Source organism: Dichomitus squalens (assembly GCF_000275845.1).
Source record: "Dichomitus squalens LYAD-421 SS1 unplaced genomic scaffold DICSQscaffold_23, whole genome shotgun sequence".
NCBI lineage: Eukaryota > Fungi > Basidiomycota > Agaricomycetes > Polyporales > Polyporaceae > Dichomitus > Dichomitus squalens.
Genome location: NW_006766905.1, coordinates 194760 through 214363, shown reverse-complemented (window position 1 = coordinate 214363; position 19604 = coordinate 194760). Strand labels below are relative to the sequence as shown.

Below are 19604 nucleotides of genomic sequence, written 5' to 3'. Positions count from 1 at the left end.
TAGAATTAAGTTCAGTGACGCACCGTTCGCGGCAAGGAGTCCGAGTCCATATGGTCAGGGGCAAACCCATTGCTTCGGGACTATCTTCAAATATTTGACACCAATCCCAAACCAGTAGTTGAACGTTAACCATCGAGAAAGGAAATCATGACATCATTTTGCGTGCGCGGACCACCCGCTCTGGCTGGCAATCATAACTGAATTATGCTGTTGATCACGATGGACCTGCAAGGGTACGAAGAGAACGTTGATTTTATTTCCAGCGCCACCGGTTATCGCAGTAGCACCTCTAAATATTACAATTAAGAATAGTAACAAGACGAGAGCCCATGTCAATGTTCAGTTTCCTACTCGAGCCTTGCAATGCAGTGCGTAACGACAGGAGGGATAGAGCTCATGTGAGACACAGCATCATGCAGGGACAGTGTTCCACGACGGTCCCAAAGAACGTACTTAGTGCCCTATAGCTAGTAACACCTCGCTATGGATACCCAAAGAGAAACCGTGGAGAGAATAGAATGTATAGATATTCAAAAAGCCTCGGTGTTTGGCAGGTTCAGCTCAGTTCAGCAATGATGTGTGTTTGACGACCTCGTCCGCGCTTCAGCGCTCAGAGACCGCTGGGGTACACCTGGGAGTAGGTGGGACACAGATTCTCCCAAGCCGCTGGAATACGAGAGCACGTTAGGAGCAACTTATGGCAATCTAACTATGCGAACACTTACTGGTCGGAGTGTTCGCGGAAGACACGTCGGGGATGTCCTCGGCAAGGACGACGGCGAAGCCAGCCTCCAAGTGGAAGTCGATGTGGCAGTGGAGGAACCACGGGCCGGGGTTGTTGGTCGTGAAGCGGATGGTGACGTTGTCCCCTGCAGTACCGGTGCTCACGACATCGCGCTGGGGAGGGTTGACGTAATTGGGCTCGGTCTGGCCGGCGCTCTGGACGACGTAGAAGGTGTGCCCGTGAAGGTGGAAGGGGTGGGGACCGCCGGGGGCGTTTGTGGCGGTGAGGGGGAACGAGAGCTCGATCGTCGAGTTCGAAGGGAGTGAGAAGACGCTGCCGCTGGGGAGGAGGTCCGACGCGCTCTGGGCACCTGACAAGATCTGGAGCAGGACGGGAACACTGGGGGAGACGAAGGGGGTGCCGTCAATGAAGAACTCAGTACCGTTCTATGTGGAAGAAATTAGCTTAGTTGGGACGAAACCCGGCGTATGAGGACTCACAAAGGAGAAATCGAAACTGTGGGCCCAGTCGACACCACCCACTACAGCCGAGCCAGGAGCAGCCAAGTTATCGAGAGGGACGAGGTTGGCCTCGACGAGCGGGTTGCTGCCGCCAGTCTGGTTTGTGGTGGGCTCGATTGCAGCCGCCCCGTCGTAACGCAGGATAGCCGAATTGACGCCGCCGTCGAAGCTCACAGTACCGATCTGCGGTAGCGCGCGGATCCAATAGTTGTCTATTGCCTGGTCGGCGGTGAGAACGAACGAGTAGCGCTGCCCGGCGAAAATCTGAATCTCGTCCACAGTGAGCGGCTGGTGGTTGACGGCGTCGACCTCGATGATGGTCAAGTTGTGGTTGTCGATGGAGAAGGTGAAGTTGGGGTCGCATGAGATGGATACGAGGCGGAAACGGTAACGCTTCCCCTGAGTGACTGAGATCACCGCTAGGTCGACTGCGTCACCACCTGTAAAGCGGCCGATACCGTTGATGAGGACTGTATCAGCGCCGAGCCTTTGAAAAACTATTAGCGCAGAGATCGATACAAGGAAGTGAAATACTTACGGGAAGCGAGGGCCGAGACGAGCCGCAGTGTGGTACCAGTCCGCGAGCGTGATAACCGTAGACTCATCATCCACGTCGTACAGTGACGCGTGAGGGTCGTTGGGGTCATACACGACGAAGGCGCCACGGAGACCGTCACAGTACTGGGTCGACAAGTGGCTATGGTACCAGAAAGTACCTGCCTGGTCTGTGGCCGTAAAGTCGTACAAGAAGGAGTTGCCCTTCGAGATGGGACATTGGTTGACAAACGCAGGACCGTCAGCGTAGTTAGTCCCCTTCTGGAAGAACCCGTGCCAGTGCTGGAAAAAACGGGAAATATATTATAAATAGGGAACCAATGTTGAAAAGCGAAACTTACAATAGTGGTCGCGGTCAACATGGTGTCGTTAGTCAAATTATCGATGACGTTGAGTTGGAAGTTGTCGCCCTGAGAGCGGATTTTGTGAATATCTGAAGCCAGGTCGAGTAGTGGAGTGCGGATACCTTGTTCCCGGTGATGAGGGGGGAAGGGAATACACCGTTCACCAACACAGCGGCGCGAGAGTAGCCGTCAGGAGAAATGTTATCATCGGTAACCGTCATGTCCGCGACGGGGCCAATGGCACCGGCGACGGGGTGGGTGTAAGAAAGGCTAAGCGCTACGAGCGCAGCGAAGGACTGGAACTTCCTCATCATGCTCAACGAACGTAGGAGAAGACACTGCAAAGAGAGCTGGGCCAGGGGCGAAACACCGAAGTGAGCTTGTTGGACTGCGATATGGGCATCTGAAAGACTTTATACCTACGCCCTTGGAAGCGTCACCAAGTCCTTCCCACACCAGGTATGAGCAACTGTACGCACCATCACAGCTCTTCGGTAGGTCAAGGCTTCCCGCAAGAAGCAAAGGTAAATTCCGCGAAGCGTAAAAATCGCGCGGACGTCGGGTCACCGCAGCAACGGTCGACCACCCTGACCGATGTAAGGCACGCGGTCTGAGCGATAGCTGCGGTCCGAGTAGTAGATGAAAAACTACTGTCATACCGCATTGGGCGAAGATACCGACGCTGCGACATGTCGCGGTAAGTATTCGAGTGGGCCATGCCGGCCATGAGAGCCATCTCCAGTACAAAGTCCTGGTTGAACCGTAAAGCCGTGCCTGAGAGGCAGAGAACGTTAGTCGCTCGCTTGTTCGGCAGGTCGGGGCCGCCGTTTGAACGCGTAACCTACTTACTGCAGCTATTGGTCTGCACTATAACGGCGATGCTGGGAAGTGTCAATTACAAGTGTCCGACACTACGCATCAGCGCGCAGTTTCGGACGGGTCCGACATGATCAACGGTCTCCTCAGGTGATATATGGAAGACGGAACCTTTGGAAATGTCCGAATGCATGGGCTTCAGTCCTGGCGAGTGATTATCGCCGCCAGTGATTATCGGGTTTTGGTCTCGAGGCCGAGGAGATTGTATGAGCCGTCCCTCGATGTCAGTGTAGAGCAGATCTCCAGCTTCACTGCAGGGAAAACAGTAGAGCATTGGAAAAGCTCTGTTGTAGCACATCGCTGTCGAGGGTGCAGGTGGGAGTCAGGATCGGCATGGAGCCGCGAGGGATTTTCGCGAGGAAAGACGCCGCCAAAGAGGCGCTCGTGACGCGACGCGCGTCCGAATGCGTCCTGTGGTCACTGCTGAGCGCTGCGGACCGGCTTGTCGCAAAGTTCAACATCGGAACCCCTGTTATCCTGACTCGGCTGTACCTCTTAGTCGAAAGTCGCAGCAGCGACCGTGCTGATTGCATCAATGTCTTCTACTTGGCACTGGCAGTAGGGCCTGAAATAGCTGACAAGTTTGTCAGTGATGTCCTCGGGCCCGCAGAGCCGCTTGAATCAGGTGTGTAATACCTCGGCGATAGATGCTTTTGGGATATTACATCGTCGACATGCCACAACTTAATCTGTCGGTCTATAGTATCTATTGAAAACTTCTTGGTGGTGTGGAAGCCCGGCATTCTGTGTCTAAAGAGATGGTCTGACCAGTTCAATTGTCAGTCCGCTTGTCTAGATGCAGGAATGACGACAAAATGCTACCCTAAACTGTGGCCCATGTTCGTCTCGGTACGCTTGCTTGACCGTGAAAGTCCCTTGAGTCTCTGGGCTCGCCCATCTCATTAACATCTCACACGCACCAGAACAGACGCCGCACAGCCTAAGGTCGGGATGTTCATCAATGCTTGAATATCAGAAGCGCAGCAAGCTCGACGGTAGACGATACGGAGGCGACCGATTGATTTTGATCTGTCATTGCAGACACGGGCGTAGGAGATACAGATACTGCACGAGGTGCGCATAATCATCCTATTCGCTGCCAGCTAGTCAGCTCATGACTTCGACCTTTACGCAATGAACTACATGGCTATCTTGGGTTTGCTGAACGTGCCTCGAAGGTAGTTGTTGAGCTTCTATCAGGCGCAGCGTCTAGTCTGGCATTAGGTATATCGCCTCAACTCTTTTGATTACATTGCGAACGACTGAGACGAGGACCTTCTCGATCGAGGTCCTGGATAGTCCTGGTCTTTCACGAGCTATCCGCATGAGGTACGGGTTCGTCCATTACCTAAGAGATTAGCTTATTGACCTATGTTGAGGCATCATCGAACGGAGATGCTCCTCCTTTCCTCTGCACACTCCTCCGCATTGCTGCGCCCACCTAGGGGGTCCGGCGTCGCACAGATACATGCGCGCTCGTTCGAGCGATCCGAGACACGGAAGCAGGAGGACAAGGCAATATGTCGACTTCACCTGGCGACTTGCACTCGTCTACTGCTGTGGTGAACTTTACGCCAGATTGCTGCGGGCCTGTCCATGCGAATATCGCGCGATCTTCAGTCACTGGGGCCGACTCTCGCTCTGCACCGATTTCTCTAAAGCCAATACTGCCCTTGATACTCTAGAAACAGATCATTGTCGAGTTTGACCGTGTTTACTTTCTTGCCAATTCTGCACGGTTGTGCAAACAACAGTTGGGCCCGTCCTGTCCCTGGCCCGTTCACCTTGGTGATGTGGACACACAACAATGTCAAGCATAAGCATGCTATTGTATCTGCGTAGTTCTATGGAGACCACTGTCCAGGGGATAGCGGGAGACTCGGAGAAGCATTTCTGACGCATTCGCTCAGGCTGTTCCCACTTGATCCCACCTATTCTCTCTCTCAAACCGGGTCGGTCAGTCTAGCTCTTCTCACGACACAGCGGCCAATAGCTGAAATACATAGCGAAACTGTCTCATATGCCCGATTTCAAAGCGAATGAGATGGTGGACGTAGCGGGTGTAGGCTGTGCCAATTTGCAAGGTGATGTGGACTGTTCAACGCCGAGACCGGGAATCCTCCGCACCTGACTCTGTTCCTTTGCTTCCAATATGATATGAACCAGACAAGGCTATGCGGAACAGAATGATTGCGAAGCATTTCCATTGTTTTGCTTCACGCGCTCTCCCTCCCTCTTGGAAATGCTCCGCAAACATATAGAAAGTACACGGCGGGCCTGCCGGACAATGTTGTTTGATGCTTGCTTGTTCATTACTCGGTCACAAGGAGTTGACAATCACGACGTCATCTGCTGTTCATGCGTAGTAGCAGCTTATCCCTGCCGTCATGGCTAGTATATTCCGGCACTGATGTACTCGATTACAGGCAGCCCATGTCTTATAGGAATTCTGGTTCCAGTGCCTTACTGTAGGGGATGGATGATGGTGGTTGTGTGGTCAGTTAGTAAGTAGGATCAGTGCCTCATCTGAGATTCGCAGTTCGCGCTCCGGGGAACGGGTGGGGTGCGAACCCCGCATCAACTTTCTCACGGCATATCGATCAGGATCCTGCTCTGTTTCTATCCGAACGTTATGAAAGATCTGTATAGTTCAGGCTACTAAGCAACACCTTACGATGTCCGCAGTTGTTGGGATCGCTGGTCGGCGCGTCCGGACTACCGACTAACGCAATGAACCCGCGAGGGCGGACTCATGGCAGCGCCGTTATCATCGTTGTGATTGGCTCCATTACCCTTCATCTCGCCATCGTCCTTCCCTTCATCGTTAGCAGCATTCTCTTCCCTCGGATACTGCGGAAGGGAGACGCCAGGAACCTCACTCGCCCATCAGCCTCAGCACAAATGCAAAGATGCGGCCGTCAATCATGACCGACTGCGCCTTGCGCGAGGATCGGAGCGTTTGGTTAGTTGCATGGTGCCCCTCAAGCTCCCGCAACCTGATTTATCCGTTCAGTCTTTATAAGTTTCGGGGTGAACCTGTGCCGGCCCCAGTTGCCCACCACAACAACTACCCGCTCGCACAATAACGACATGCAGTTCAAGGCTCTCTTCGCTCTTGCGAGCTTCGTATCTCTCGCTCTCGCCGCGGTTCGTCGTTCGTATGAGCAGCTCGACAAGCTTTACTCACTGACTGCTCTCATTGGTAGCCCGCGGACGTTGTCGATGCGGCCACCCCCTCGGCGGATGTTTCCCTCACCACCCACCTTACTACTGACACTTTCACCGCGACGAGGGTTCTCGAGAGTTTGATGACCAGTACGTCGAACCCTTGGTCGTCCAAAGTAGGCGACGATATACTTAGCGGTACCACTAACATCCTTACTACAGCGCGGCCGTTCATCACAACCGTCGTTACCAATACAGTATGGACGGTCACGCACACCGTCACCAGGGAGGTTCCCACCGGCCATTGAGCCGTCCTCCCAGATGCTTTCGAGAAGGTATGTCATGTGCCGGCCTCTCTGCGCTCTTTTGAGAAGGTATTTCGCTTCACAGATTCTTATGCTTAGCTCTCAGTAGTTGACCCACGGTTCTCCGCGCACAGTATCTCGTTCGAATTCGGCTGTCGTTCGCGAAAGGGAGGAGAGTACTTTCGGATCTTGTTACAAAGTTCGGTAATCGCAGTGTTCATTTTAGACGGTATCGAACGGCCGGATTGTAATGAGGGAGCATTCACTGTGGTCGAGCGTACCCTATCGTCGTAAGGTCAAGTGTGCGTATGTCAGCGAAGGGTCACGCACCGCTTGAGGGTGCGTCAGAAACGGACCTGCCAGATCGAGCTGCTGAGCGATATGTGCGCAGTGACGGTTCGTCAGCGCAGCTCGACGGGAGCTGGAGAGTGTATCGGAGACATATACTTATAGCGTAGAAGCTCACGAGAGTTGTATGCAATATTACGTATCATCTCGTCATCAAGAGAGTCAACAGACACTTAAGCTGATGGTTTCCGACTCTACCGCAGCGTCTATGTCTATTGCCTGTGCATACAGTATGGATGGACGAAGTATCAGACTAGCATCATGCGTGTCTACTGATTGTGCTAAGGCTCACCTCCCCGAAGCTTCAGCTGTATCCGTATATTCCGTAGTACGCAGACCGTGCTCCAGCGCTGCGTACTTGTCAAACATTTCGGCAGGGCTAAACGTTATGACACCATTGTTACGGCGTGGGACGTTGCGCACCGCAACTTCAATAGTCTGTAGTGTAGGTAGCGCGCGATGGATCTGGACCACGAGCTCATTGACGTCGACGTGCAGGAGGAAGATCTCCAGGGGCGTTACTGGAACTCGCGAAGAAGGGAGTTGCTTTTCGCCGTCAGCGCTCTCCTCGCGTTGAATCTCGGCGCGTTCCTTATGATCGCTGTGGTAGCCGGGTTTCAGCAGAACGCCAATGCGGCGGTGGTCAGCGTCGCTATCCCACGTGAGCTTGAACGAGGTGAGACGGAGAGAGCCTAGAGCGACGAACAAATCGTCCTGCACATAGGTATTAGTAATCAGCTCTATCACCAGGGAATTGGTTGGAAAGCTCACAAGAGCGTCTCGAACGACAGCGCCATCACTTCCCAAACAAAATGAAGCCATTGTCAACTCTAGCTCCTTGAGTTTCGAAGCGCCCTGACTCCGGAAGACTTGGGCGATCCCGTCTCTGGTGCGCAGTAAGTTGTCCTTGGTAGACAAAACGAGACGGGTAGGCTGAAGGTAAGACAGCACTTCAGAGAGTCTCACGGAAATGTCACTTCCTCCCACATCCATGACGTCCAGAAACGGGACGCAACAAGTCAAGCCTAAGAGATAGACGTCGATGAATGGGGCATGAATCTCCTGCAATTTCGTCCAGCTCCCGTGCCGTAGTTGGTACGCAAGGTTGGAGGCACGCTGTGCCTCTGATGTCGTCTCGTCGTCCGAGATTTGGTGATGTATCGTTTCCGTACGGAGGCATGTCAGGTTGGGATAGGAGTAGACGTAGGCGGAGGTGACCGGGAACCAGATATCGTCCATGACGAGCTCCTGAACGTGTGGGTAAACGTATCCCTCGTGGACCTCAATACCGTCGTCCGCCTCCCACGCTGAACAATGCAGCACCTCCAGTGTAGACATCGAGTTCTCGAGAAGGAGGATGGGCTTCCACGTGAGATCAGGTAGCTCGACGGGGATCGAGCACTCCTCGGCCTCGGGGAAGTGGATCGTCGCGGAGACGAAGCGCGAGCGTGACTCTCGGAGGAATCTGCATGCGTGCTCCCCGCAGCTCCGGAGATCGATAGACTCCAATCCCTCCAGGCCGATGAAAGTCTCCAACAGCCGCTGGTGTTTGAGGACCCACTCTGCGTATACGATCTTGAGCGAGCGCAGGTCAGGCACGGACCGGATGGCCTGGGCGAGTAGGTGTGCGTCTTGCGACGACAGCTTGTTGAAGAAGATTTCGAGTTTATGCAAGTAGTGACGTCGGATACCGTCTTCTGCCATCATGAACTGAACAAACGATGATACCGTCTTGGAGTCATCAAGACAGACGCCCCGCGGCAGGATGACTTTCGCGCCATCCCGGTACAATGCATGGCTGACGCGCATCATGGCTGCGATAGTAGGCATAGTCGCAGATGACATGATGTGGTATAGGACGTCGAGGTTCAGGACTGCTTTGGTATTTTGGTGTGGCGCCATTTGCGTAGCTTCGTCGAGACCGACCTGCAATCGTCAGTTCGTTATTTGTTACCGCTCCGCTCGATACTCATGCTCATGGGGGATACATACCGGTGGGCTTTGCGGGTTGTGTAGCTATGGTGGAAAGGTGCGCTCATGCCACGGAGATTTCTACCATCCCTACTACGCCTCGAGTTGCGCTTGACAGTAGCCGAACAGGGGCACGACCCTGGGAACGGTGAGGTAAGGGTCCTCGCCAGACGATAGCAAAACGTACGATGAGGACATGCGCTTCAGGGTTGCAACGTCATAGATCGAACTCGTGTGTCAAGTTATGTACTGGGTATCGCAAGTGAGGCAAGCGAATGTCCTCTAACAGGGGCGGGGACCAAGTGTGTGGAATCTGAGCAGTCAGAGGAGCACTTGCTCCGTCTTCGTGGGACGTGATGAATCATCTCACCAACAACTATAGCCCACCGAAGTAGTACGGGGGCAACGAACCAATCGGAGAGATGCTATAAACAATATCAAAGAATACAGTCGAGAGCAATAATCAAACAACACGAGAGCAGTTGCAGTCAGGTTCTACACACAGAAGGGCAGATCAGGAATGGGGACGAGGCTCTATACCGCCTGGTGGTTGGAGCAGCGACTGCAACTGGTGACAGGAATGGTCTCAGGGGACACGAATTGTGTCATGAGTCACTGAGAACGTACCTGCTCTAGATCCACTGCACTTGTAACATCCTGCGCACCTCCCTCCGCGCTCTCTAGTGTCCCGTTTCCAGAGTCTTCTCTACTCTGTGACGTCTGTTCGCCATGCGACTGAGATAGAGGTTCATGCGAGCGGTGAGAAGTACTTACAGCATTCACAGCGCCTAGCGCTAGGCCCTTCTTCTGTGCGCGACCAGCAGCGTTGACACCTTGCACTGCACCGCCAGGAGGCTCCTCACGAGGTACAATATCGATGAGGAAGTCAAACTGATCTGACTTGCTCAAAGCTTTTGCTATGTCGGCGCGCGAGAGCGTTCGCCGCTTGTTCGAGTCAGCAATGATGAATGCTCGGGCCGTGATCTCCGCAATAAAGACTGAGTGTTCCAGTTTTCGTTAGAGCCAGAATACAATCCGGATAGACAAGGAGGCATACTCTCGCAAGCTTTGCAGAAGAGGATCGGAGCTAGGTCTCCTGTGAGATTCGCGCGAACGGAGTAGACGTCGTTAGGACGCACCATCCGCTGCAATCATCTAGTCCACAAGTCTTGGTCAGATATGGCTGTGGCGACTGCAGTGACAACGATACATACTTTGACTTCGGGGTCGCTCTTCATGACCTTCTTAATTCGGGCGAGCGGAAGCGGTGGATGGCGGTAGTCGGGAGTCTCTTGCTCTGCAGCATCAATCTGCCTCTGCCAAAATGAGCGCAAGAAGTCATTCAAAGGCTCTCCAGGCTGCACAAATGGTTTTGACGAGGAGGACATTGTTTGGGATGAAGTCACGAAAGGACGAGAGCATTCGCGCGACAAGACCGAGGCTGAGCTTCAATCTCGTGTGACATCATGGTGGTCGGACTGCAGGCGGAGTATGAAAACCCGACGCGCGTTTCGCGATCGAGGACGCGTTCGACGAGCTCCTCGTTGTCTTCCTCGTTCTCCGCCTACCTTTCTGCAATGTCCACTGTCATGAAGGTCTCTTCGGCGGGTTCATCCTCGTCTGCGCCCGTTGCACACAATGCGGTTCCCCCGCCGCCCACCGCTGCCGCGACGCGCTCGTCTCGCATCGCTCCCCACTCTCACATAAAAGGCCTTGGTTTGAACCCCGAGGGGTTTGCTATCCCAGACAGCGCAGGGTTCGTTGGCCAGTCTTCGGCACGCGAGGTATGTGCTCCTCTATGCGAAGGAAGGAATAGAACGTGAACGATGCGATGCGCTCAGCAAGAACCTAACTGTATGGTTCCTGTGTAGGCTTGCGGAGTCGTAGTCGACCTCGTGAAGTCGCGCAAATTCTCTGGGCGCGCTTTGCTTCTCGTTGGGCCACCAGGCACCGGAAAAACCGCGCTCGCGCTGGCTATCGCGCAAGAACTCGGCGCGAAGGTTCCCTTTTGCCCCATGGTCGGGTCAGAAGTATACAGTACGGAGGTGAAGAAAACGGAGGTCCTCGCGGAAGCATTCCGTCGCGCTATTGGTACGTCATATGCATATGCATCCTTCTGTGCTTGTGCTGACCGCGTCCAGGTCTGCGAATAAAGGAAACGAAGGAGGTGTACGAGGGAGAAGTGACAGAACTCACGCCAACCGAATCCGAGAACCCTCTGAGCGGGTACGGCAAAACTGTGTCGCACGTCGTTGTCGGTCTCAAAACTGTCCGGGGGACAAAACAGTTGCGGCTGGATCCAAGTATATACGAGGCGATCTTGAAGGAGAAGATTCAAGTAGGAGATGTGATATATGTGGAGGCAAATACAGGGGCGGTGAAGGTGGGAGCTCTACGTCCGCTCTGCCGGGATTTTCGCTTGACGTCTACGAATAGCGCGTTGGTCGTTCAGACGCGTACGCGTCTTCGTATGATCTTGAGTCCGAGACCTACGTGCCCCTGCCGAAGGGAGACGTGCATAAACGAAAAGAGCTCGTCCAGGACGTAACATTAGGCGACCTCGACGCAGCCAACGCGCGACCACAGGGCGGTCAGGACATCATGAGCGTGATGGGCAGCTTGGTGAAGAGTGGGCGGACGGAGATCACAGAGAAGCTAAGAAGAGAAGTGAACCGCGTAGTGAAGGGCTACGTTGATCAGGGCGTTGCGGAGGTAGTTCCTGGTGTTGTCTTTATTGACGAGGTGCGTTGAATATCCCGGTAGTGTATTGACCGTACTGAATCCCCGTCGTAGGTGCACATGCTGGATATAGAGTGCTTCACCTACCTGAACTCGCTGCTGGAGTCCCAGATGGCACCGACGGTCATCTTTGCTACCAACCGTGGAAAGGCCCTAGTTAGGGGAACGACGGACATCTACTCACCGCACGGCATTCCACTAGACATGCTTGACCGGTACGTATACTCGGCGACTTGAGTTATCTGCACCCATCGACTCACATGTTCAACGCGCCCAGGTGCCTGATCGTGAGAACGGAGCCGTACAACAAAGAGGCGATCTCGAAGGTCCTGCAATTACGTGCGAACATTGAAGGGCTCAAGCTCGGTGATGGAGTTCTTGATCGACTGGCTACCAGGGGTGCTGACAGCTCACTACGGTACGTACTATGCGACACGGGACCGCCTCATTCGGACCTGCTTCCGTTACTGACCGAATGCTGCAGGTATGCTCTCCAATTGCTCACGCCTGCATCCATTCTTGCCTCGATCGCTGGGCGGAAAGAGATTCAGCTTGAAGATATCGATGAGATGGGCGAGCTTTTCTTGGATTCGAAGACCAGCTCTAGTATCATCCGACAGCACCAGGGTGGCGAGGCATAGCTATTCGGAGGCACGGCGCGGTACCTGTTGGCGGTAATTAGGTCGCCTCTTTTCCCGCCACCACGAGTTGCTGACGTATTGTCCGTGTCAGGTGCACCCTTCCTGCTTGTGATGTATCAAAATATCGGGGGGCCTATGCCGTGGCCCGCTGCTGTGTGTTTCTTGTATTAGAGTCCGACGCGAGGAATGGGAGCCGTAAAGACGTTCATATCGTCACAACGGAGTGATGACATGAGTATGCCACGTGCGGCTTCGCAGCCTTAGCACGATGTGCCGCCCAAGTCCAAGAACATGAACAGGCGGTCGCATTCGAAGCGACCGGAGGATGGAACGATACTTTCCGGAGGTTCTGCCCAACTCTTCGCAGTTCCTCGGCTATTGTTGCCGCGTTATTTCGCTGAATCGCTAGAAGCTAATGATTACGCTGAAGCTCCTACAATCCCAACAGCTCCCCAGTGCATCCGCAGCCATACAGTGCAGCTGTTCGGCAGCAATCGAAGGGCGCCCTATGTCCGAGTCAGGTGCGTCAATGTGAGAACGCTGATCTCACGCGCCGATTCTCCTCTAAGTTGACATCTTCCAGTCACTGCTCAGGGCCTCCACTGGGTCAGCTGTCTGGAATCAACGCTTCTTATACTCGTCTGCGCCTTCTCCCGCAGGACTGATTGGGAATGCCCCTACCAGCTAGATTCTGACGATCGTCTTAGTGACACGCACAGTTTGTGGCGTCATCATTCGAATGGACGGCGGTGAGTGCCTCCGTCGCTTCCCTAAGCTCTATTAGAGTTCTGACACTGCAACGCGGAGACCGGGACAGGAGCCGATATGAACGCAAGTACGTTATTACCCCAGGTTCGAAGCACAGAAGCTGCAGAGCAGACGAGCCGACAACTTGTGCCACTTTCTGTCACGGGCGTCGCGCCTTGCACGCCGAGATGTGTCGTGCCGTGTCCACGCCTTGTCTGGGCTCGCGACCCTCTTTCCTTGGATATCGCCAAGGCGTTCAGCATGACGCCAGATTCGAACCGGAACCTCCGGTTGGTGTTGACACGGTACATAAAGGCTTTGGTTTCTCCGCACGTGGCATAGTGAGTGCCCTTTTCCATCTCTTCAGATAGCTTCTGTGACGTGGAGTGATGAACGTCTGGTTAGTGATGGTGGCATTGGGGGTGATACATTGTAGTGTCGAGACGTCCCCGGAGCGACACCCGTTCATCTCACCTGGCTGTTGGGGTTAGTGCGATCTGATGAATCTGGCCTTTCTCCGTTAGGTGGTGGCGCGTCAAGAGTATCGGCATTTGGTCATAGGCCGCCAAAGGTACCTGCGAAAGCGCGCCGCCCCCGACGCGTCCGGGAGTCTCGGCTGCCAGGAAGGCCGGAGGGACCATATTGAGCATGAGACACGGCCGTGTACGCTGTTCCTGTTCTGCACTAGTCCAGATGCGCGAAGAAGCCCCCCTCTGCGCTTCTTTTCTCGTCTATTCAGTACACCTCGCGAGACGTCCTGCGAAACCGTTACAACTCTCAGCCCCTTGGGGGCGGAGGGGTGCCCTGGCCAAGGGCTCGGCACGCAGTGCCTGCCTCAGAAGCCGCGGAGGTGTGATGTGAGAGGCGAGAAGAGGCGGGGACGGGGGGCGCCTCCACGATCTGCACACACCTGCGTGCGCAGTCGCCTGCTCGAACGGTCCTCGTTTCTGTCCCTCGTCCCGCACCCGCATCAAGCGTCTGACAGCCTCTTCACTCGCGCCACACAACACATCCAGCGTGACATGCCCTTCCCTCGCTGCCGCAGCTGTATATAACCGCTTACGCTTCCTTCTTCCTCTCCGCACAATCCCCTTCCCCTCTCCCTCCGGCCTCAGCTCACTTCCCAATCTGCCACCTTCCTACAAAACGCGCGTTCGCTCGTCTTCGTCTGCTCGCCCGCCATGATCAACAGGACGCTCCCCTACTGCCTCGAGGACCGCACTGGCCATTACATGGGCACAGATTTCGACGAGATCTACGACCGCCTCTTCCTGCGCATTGCACGACCTAGTCCCTCACAAGTCCCCCACTCTTCAGAGACGACGCTCATGATCTACAACACGGGCCGTCGGTCGTCCAGCCATCGCTTGTCGCGTCCCCCCTCGCGCGAGCCGTCTGCTATCCTAGACTTCGGCCTCAATGGCACGCTTGGGACTATCTGGTTCGCCGAGTCGGGCGTGTCCATGCCCATAGGGCAGTACCTGAGGAAGACGTCTATGTTCGCTGGGTGAGTGTCCGTACCTTGCGTCACGCTCCGCGACCTCGGACGGCGGACGCCTTGCGCCCGACAGGAAGCGCTGACGAGTACTTGCACACTAAATAGTTCGCTATCACGCAAGTTCACAGCAATGAACGGGGAAGAGTACCGGTGGATCCACCGCGCGGTCAAGGATTACGAGTGGTCGGTGAGTGGGAGACGCGGATCTCGAAGTGGGAAGTCTCGAGCTGACGTGACGTGCTCCCGCGCTCCAGTGCGTTGACTCGCGCGATTATGTCGTCGCGCACTACCACCTGAAACCCCCTGAAAAACCCGCTTACAACACCTCGGGCAACGTCTTGACCATCTACGAGCCGTTTACGCACCTTTCGATTGGTGAGCCCGAGCTGCTCGTCTACAATCGGGTGCAATTGTGCTGACGTGAACCGCGCGACCTCCTTCAGAGATCCTTGCCACTCTGACGATCATGCGGCACCTGGCCGCCGGGAAGTACTGAAACATACCCGCGCCCCGACTATACCTAATCAATCGCGAACGCATTGGCGCCCCGCACCGAGGCCGAATAGCCCCCACCCGCCAGAGCGGATGTAACACCATCGCATGGAAGTACCCTAATACGCATTTGCTTGTAGCGCTATTGTTATTATTTTGTGCTCCTTCGATGGACTCCATAGAGACCGTCTGTACTCATCATGTACTTGTATCGGGATACTGCATTATGTCACACACCCCTTGCACGAACATTGCCTCTGGTCAGAAGGTCGTGAGCAGACCCGTCCCTTAGACTGGCGCGGAGGATCGTCCCGGAAGCCGAAGGCGGGCGAGCGTGGCGCCTCCGTGGCGCCCGTTCCATCCTTGTCGCTCGACCACCATATGCACCATCCCGGCCACTCGCGCTCCGTCAGCTGTCTGGTCCGCGGAATCGCCCTGCCGCCTTCGAAAGCTCACGGAATAATATTTGGTCGCGAAGGCTCCTGGAAGCTTGCATGTGCGTGGACGGGCCTACGTGGGATCCCTTGGGCCACAGAGCGACGGTTCTGAACGTCTGCGTCATATGCTGCGAAGCGGCATCTTATGGACCGGATGAAATGGCGTTTCTGGCGCTGTCTTCCCTGCATCGCTCAATGTCGTTCTAAGTCTGGCTTAGCTTTCTCGGGCGTGAGTCGGTGATGCGTCTTGAAGGGATCTTGTGCGAGAGGCGGCCGTGGGCGCATGGCGACCGTCAACTAAATGTGACCTGCACAGTCGACTAGCCTGGCCGTGCGTGCGTATGACGTCGTGGATTCGTCGTATTTGATGGACTGAGAAGGCGGTGGGCTCCCCGGAGAGGTATGTTGCGCCCGCTTTATCTCCCTCGGATCGCTAATCACGCAGTGCGGAGTCTAGGTCATGTACTGTATGTGCAGTGTCTAAGAATACCCCTGTACAAGGTTGGCTGCTATGGCTGCTATACAGGACTAACCAACTTGGGCTCCTGTTGAAATTGACAGTGCCTAGTCCGTCGACGCCTCTGTGCATGCAGGGCGTTGAAATGGGATGGTGGCTTCGGTTGTATTCAATTACAGGTAAGACTGCGAGCTTAGCTACTGATACTGGCTAATCTGTTGGGGTGGACCGAGTAAGGCCATGGTACATACAGTGCTTGGTCACGGCATTGTCGTCTACGATGGGCACATTTACTTGAATGAGGTACGTGGGCAATCAATCCTCTTCAGCAGATAAAGATTGACTGATTTACATCCACCAACGCAGCCCTTCGGCAGGTCTAACTCAATACCTTTCATAGATCAGGCGATGTACATGGTAACATCGTCACTGTCCTTTGCGGCAATCCGGGGTGAGCGGCGAGCAAATATGAATCGCACAGGCCCCGATATCCTATGGGGCATTCTAACACATCACCTCAAGACTTCAGGCGCAGGATCATCGGTCAGCAGTGACTCTCATGTATCTGTACGGGGTTCTTGCAGTGACCAACCATTGGGTTGTTGTTCCTCATTGGACATCCGATGTGGGATTTTGTCGCATGATCTGATGCGAAGGCAAGTCTGCTCTTGTGATCAATAGAAATCGAAACGTATATGATACGAGAAGAGGGTGACATGGAGGATCATGGCAGACAAGTAAGTCTGCCTTCTGTCTCCCAGCATGACATGACATTGCATACCACCAGGAGGATACGAACAACTTGAATCGCTTCCGACTACCGGTAAGTAGACGGATAGAGATAGAGTGCATCCGAATTTCTGGCTAGAGTTGGCCCGACTCTGATCCGGAGCACTCATGCAGCTCTATCCGTGTTGGCTGTGTGCACCATGCAAGGCAGCTACACACGTGAGCTATACTATCTACCCCGTCGCGGAGTGGCTTGTCGAGTATGACTTCGCGGAGGCAATACTTCGGAACCTCGGTTAGTCAACAAATCTTCCAGTGCATCATGCGGAGGAGCCCTGCTCACGCTTCTTTTTCATCATTGTCGTCAATCAGAGCCTATGCAATAACGCTATTTTCCCGCTTCATATCACGCGCGTTCTTTTTGCGAGCATACAGGCGCTGATTGGCTTGGCATGCGGCGAAACACTGGTAGAACACATCCTACTGTATACTTGACTTGAGCTCATGTGCGATGTATGTTTCCGTGCAGGTGCTGTGACCGACGGGGTAAATCGATGACATGATCAGGAACTCGAAGGGGTGCAACAAGTATATAGACAGACAGTACGGCGTTGACGTCCATCGAACATTGTTGTTCCTCGGCTCTCGGCTCTCGTCTGGCACTAGTACGCTATGTCGAAGTTGCTTATAATCGTTACCGCGGCACTCTTCGCTGGGACCGCCTCAGCACACACTATCTTCCAGAAACTCTACGTCAACGGCGCGGACCAGGGCGAACTGACGGGTATCCGTGCCCCCGATTACGATGGGGTACGCATACACTCGGAGCTTACTGTCGCACCATGATACTCATTGCGGTAACCGCTATAGCCCATCACTGACGTGACCTCAAACGACATCATCTGCAATGGCGGCGTCAACCCTTACCACCAGCCAGTTTCTCAAGCCGTGATCAACGTCCCTGCAGGCGCGACCGTCACTGCTGAGGTATGTTTCAACCGTTCTCTGTGGTCTTGCGCTTGCTGACACGCATTGTCTGGTAAGTGGCACCACGTCCTCAATCAAACCGCGGGCGACTCTGCAGACCCGATTGACTCCTCCCACAAAGGCCCTGTGATTTCCTACCTGTGCGTCTCCATCATCTTTCCTTTTCCAAAAATGTTCGCAAGGCTGACACTGGGCGCGATACAGAGCGAAGGTACCGGACGCGACCCAAAGCACGGTTACCGGCCTCCAATGGTTCAAGATCTACGAGGACGGCCTGACAGCGTCGACGGGGCAGTGGGCCGTGGACAGGCTGATCGCGAACAAGGGCAAGGTGTCTTTCACGATCCCGAGCTGCATCGAGAGCGGGCAGTACCTTCTTCGGCACGAGATCATCGGTGCGTTCTCCGTCTTTCACTGGCTGTTTTGGTGATGCGGGATCCTGACGAGAGTTCGATAAAGCCTTGCACGGCGCGTCGAGCTACCCCGGGGCTCAGTTCTACATGGAGTGTGCGCAGCTGAACATCGTTGGCGGCTCTGGGGCGAAGTCACCTGCCACTGTCTCCTTCCCTGGCGCGTACAAGGGCAGCGATCCGGGTAAGCGGGAGCACTGTGCGTGGTATACAGTCCAGATCGCTTAGTATTGCGCGTGTGATCCTAGGAATCACGGTCAACATCTACTACCCGCCGTTGACTAACTACACTATCCCTGGTAAGATTTATCTGCATTTGGATTGTGTGAGATGGCACTTATCTCGATCATATTGGCCATAGGCCCCGCTGTGTTCACCTGCTGAGGGTTTGCAATCGTCAAGGAAGACGGAGTGTATCGACGACTGCAATGACTCATGACCTGTATTGCTCATTGCGACAACTTGACGGCAGAATCCGCTATTTTTTTTTCCTTCTTTCATGTATATTCTTGCATGCTCTTGTTAGGTCTTTTTCCAACACTCCCTAAACTTAGCGTCAAGGCGCAACTCGGTTGCCACGGCCCGAGATTACCGACTGGACCGCCGAATGCGCCCGTGGAAGCTTGTTGTAATGGGCGGTTAGTGCGACGGCAGCTTGTCTTGGTCCACATATATCGTAGAGCACAGATTCTCCTCGCACATACAACTTGAGCTTCTCTGTACTCTCCGCTCCTACCCGCTTTTGCTATGTATCTAGGATGCTCAAGAGACAACGTATATGCGTGGCCATGACATAGCCCGTTAGGACGGCGCTTGTTGTCGAACGAAAGTGAGTCGTGCGACGTGGAAATAAGCCAACCTAGCACTGTGGCGAAGGTGCAGAGATCAGTTGTGGAATCGGTATCATGAGTGTGATGGGCAAGTCCTATTGTGCAGAGTCGTTTTAGGTATCCACCACCTTGATGAGTGACCACTTTGCACACGTCATGCAGCTGCAGGTTACTGGCGACCGGTGAAGCGTTGAGGACCCAAGCGAGACATCAGACGAACCCTGATCCACGAGGTTCCAACGGATGTCATAACGTCATAATTGCACCTAACGAGGTCTTGTTTTTGACTCCGTCGGACCAATTCCAGCCTGATCCTCGGGTGGCATGGCGCGTTCGTGGCATAGCAGTGCTGCCAAGACTATCAGCCAATAGGGGTGCTCAATTCTTGTCGGTCGCTCAGTTGCTCGCGCGCCTATTGGGCGCCTGCCTAGTTGCATTCAAGGTCAGCTCAAGCGCCTGCAGCACAGCGAGCAGAGATACGCAGGCAGCAGGTGCAACATGACCGCATGATGCCCCCGAGCTGGGACTAGAGAGCGACGCGAGGATTTGACAATTCAGAAGCTATAAAGTTGCTTGTCTCGAGATATAGAGTCGCCTTACAAGGTTTGAGTCCAGTTGCCATCGAGCCCAGAGCGGCACCCTCAGCTGAACCATATATATATATGTCATGCTGATTCTGTTTCCGACTTGGGCGCATTGTGTACAATAAGACCAGGTCAACGAGTTTATAAGCTCTCCCGACGTCACCATTTACTTGCTGGGCTGGTTTCCCGGGCCTAACAAACCCAGCATGAGACGATCTTGTCGATCTCTCTGCGCCCGCTGCCT

The 19604-nt window shown here is 54.4% G+C and overlaps 6 protein-coding genes across 6 annotated transcripts; 4 read left to right on the top strand and 2 right to left on the bottom strand.

Annotated features, from left to right (window-relative positions):
- Positions 1-610: 610 nt before the first annotated feature.
- Dslcc4 (laccase) lies at positions 611-2455 on the bottom strand (the record flags this gene model as incomplete). The annotated part of the gene is made up of 6 exons (XM_007367232.1): positions 611-666; positions 726-1170; positions 1225-1732; positions 1784-2082; positions 2142-2210; positions 2267-2455. 6 exons carry the CDS (start codon positions 2453-2455, stop codon positions 611-613), a joined length of 1566 nt encoding a protein of 521 aa, XP_007367294.1.
- A 3489-nt stretch (positions 2456-5944) lies between these two features.
- On the top strand, positions 5945-6493 carry DICSQDRAFT_171495 (uncharacterized protein; the record flags this gene model as incomplete). The annotated part of the gene is made up of 4 exons (XM_007367160.1): positions 5945-5982; positions 6044-6167; positions 6227-6335; positions 6408-6493. The coding sequence occupies 4 exons, from the start codon at positions 5945-5947 to the stop codon at positions 6491-6493; spliced, it is 357 nt and encodes a 118-aa protein (XP_007367222.1).
- A 2720-nt stretch (positions 6494-9213) lies between these two features.
- On the bottom strand, positions 9214-10197 carry DICSQDRAFT_155979 (histone-fold-containing protein; the record flags this gene model as incomplete). The annotated part of the gene is made up of 4 exons (XM_007367159.1): positions 9214-9377; positions 9437-9807; positions 9867-9896; positions 10020-10197. 4 exons carry the CDS (start codon positions 10195-10197, stop codon positions 9324-9326), a joined length of 633 nt encoding a protein of 210 aa, XP_007367221.1. The 3' UTR covers positions 9214-9323.
- Positions 10198-10377: 180 nt separating this feature from the next.
- On the top strand, positions 10378-12396 carry DICSQDRAFT_108027 (RuvB-like helicase 1). The gene is made up of 8 exons (XM_007367158.1): positions 10378-10593; positions 10681-10900; positions 10951-11192; positions 11246-11551; positions 11603-11763; positions 11826-11966; positions 12033-12222; positions 12281-12396. The coding sequence occupies exons 1-7, from the start codon at positions 10387-10389 to the stop codon at positions 12187-12189; spliced, it is 1434 nt and encodes a 477-aa protein (XP_007367220.1). The 5' UTR covers positions 10378-10386; the 3' UTR covers positions 12190-12222; positions 12281-12396.
- A 1636-nt stretch (positions 12397-14032) lies between these two features.
- Positions 14033-15157, top strand: DICSQDRAFT_88461 (uncharacterized protein). The gene is made up of 4 exons (XM_007367157.1): positions 14033-14443; positions 14540-14621; positions 14689-14809; positions 14878-15157. Exons 1-4 carry the CDS (start codon positions 14118-14120, stop codon positions 14928-14930), a joined length of 582 nt encoding a protein of 193 aa, XP_007367219.1. The 5' UTR covers positions 14033-14117; the 3' UTR covers positions 14931-15157.
- Positions 15158-15310: 153 nt separating this feature from the next.
- Positions 15311-18680, top strand: DICSQDRAFT_108020 (glycoside hydrolase family 61 protein). The gene is made up of 15 exons (XM_007367156.1): positions 15311-15592; positions 15680-15763; positions 15821-15999; positions 16058-16123; positions 16187-16557; positions 16611-16643; positions 16724-16844; positions 16922-17017; positions 17079-17359; positions 17420-17536; positions 17594-17676; positions 17741-17931; positions 17996-18130; positions 18195-18245; positions 18308-18680. The coding sequence occupies exons 9-15, from the start codon at positions 17222-17224 to the stop codon at positions 18328-18330; spliced, it is 738 nt and encodes a 245-aa protein (XP_007367218.1). The 5' UTR covers positions 15311-15592; positions 15680-15763; positions 15821-15999; positions 16058-16123; positions 16187-16557; positions 16611-16643; positions 16724-16844; positions 16922-17017; positions 17079-17221; the 3' UTR covers positions 18331-18680.
- Positions 18681-19604: the final 924 nt, after the last annotated feature.

Bases quoted from the DNA above. Each gene is read 5' to 3' on its own strand.
- DICSQDRAFT_88461 (XM_007367157.1), top strand. From the start codon at position 14,118: ATGATCAACAGGACGCTCCCCTACTGCCTCGAGGACCGCACTGGCCAT. The intron at 14,622-14,688 runs GTGAGTGGGAGA...CCCGCGCTCCAG, and splicing joins TCAAGGATTACGAGTGGTCG to TGCGTTGACTCGCGCGATTA. The intron at 14,810-14,877 runs GTGAGCCCGAGC...GACCTCCTTCAG, and splicing joins GTTTACGCACCTTTCGATTG to AGATCCTTGCCACTCTGACG.
- DICSQDRAFT_108020 (XM_007367156.1), top strand. From the start codon at position 17,222: ATGTCGAAGTTGCTTATAATCGTTACCGCGGCACTCTTCGCTGGGACC. The intron at 17,677-17,740 runs GTGCGTCTCCAT...GGCGCGATACAG, and splicing joins GGCCCTGTGATTTCCTACCT to AGCGAAGGTACCGGACGCGA. The intron at 18,131-18,194 runs GTAAGCGGGAGC...GTGTGATCCTAG, and splicing joins GTACAAGGGCAGCGATCCGG to GAATCACGGTCAACATCTAC.
- DICSQDRAFT_108027 (XM_007367158.1), top strand. From the start codon at position 10,387: ATGTCCACTGTCATGAAGGTCTCTTCGGCGGGTTCATCCTCGTCTGCG. The intron at 11,764-11,825 runs GTACGTATACTC...CAACGCGCCCAG, and splicing joins CCACTAGACATGCTTGACCG to GTGCCTGATCGTGAGAACGG. The intron at 11,967-12,032 runs GTACGTACTATG...CGAATGCTGCAG, and splicing joins GGTGCTGACAGCTCACTACG to GTATGCTCTCCAATTGCTCA.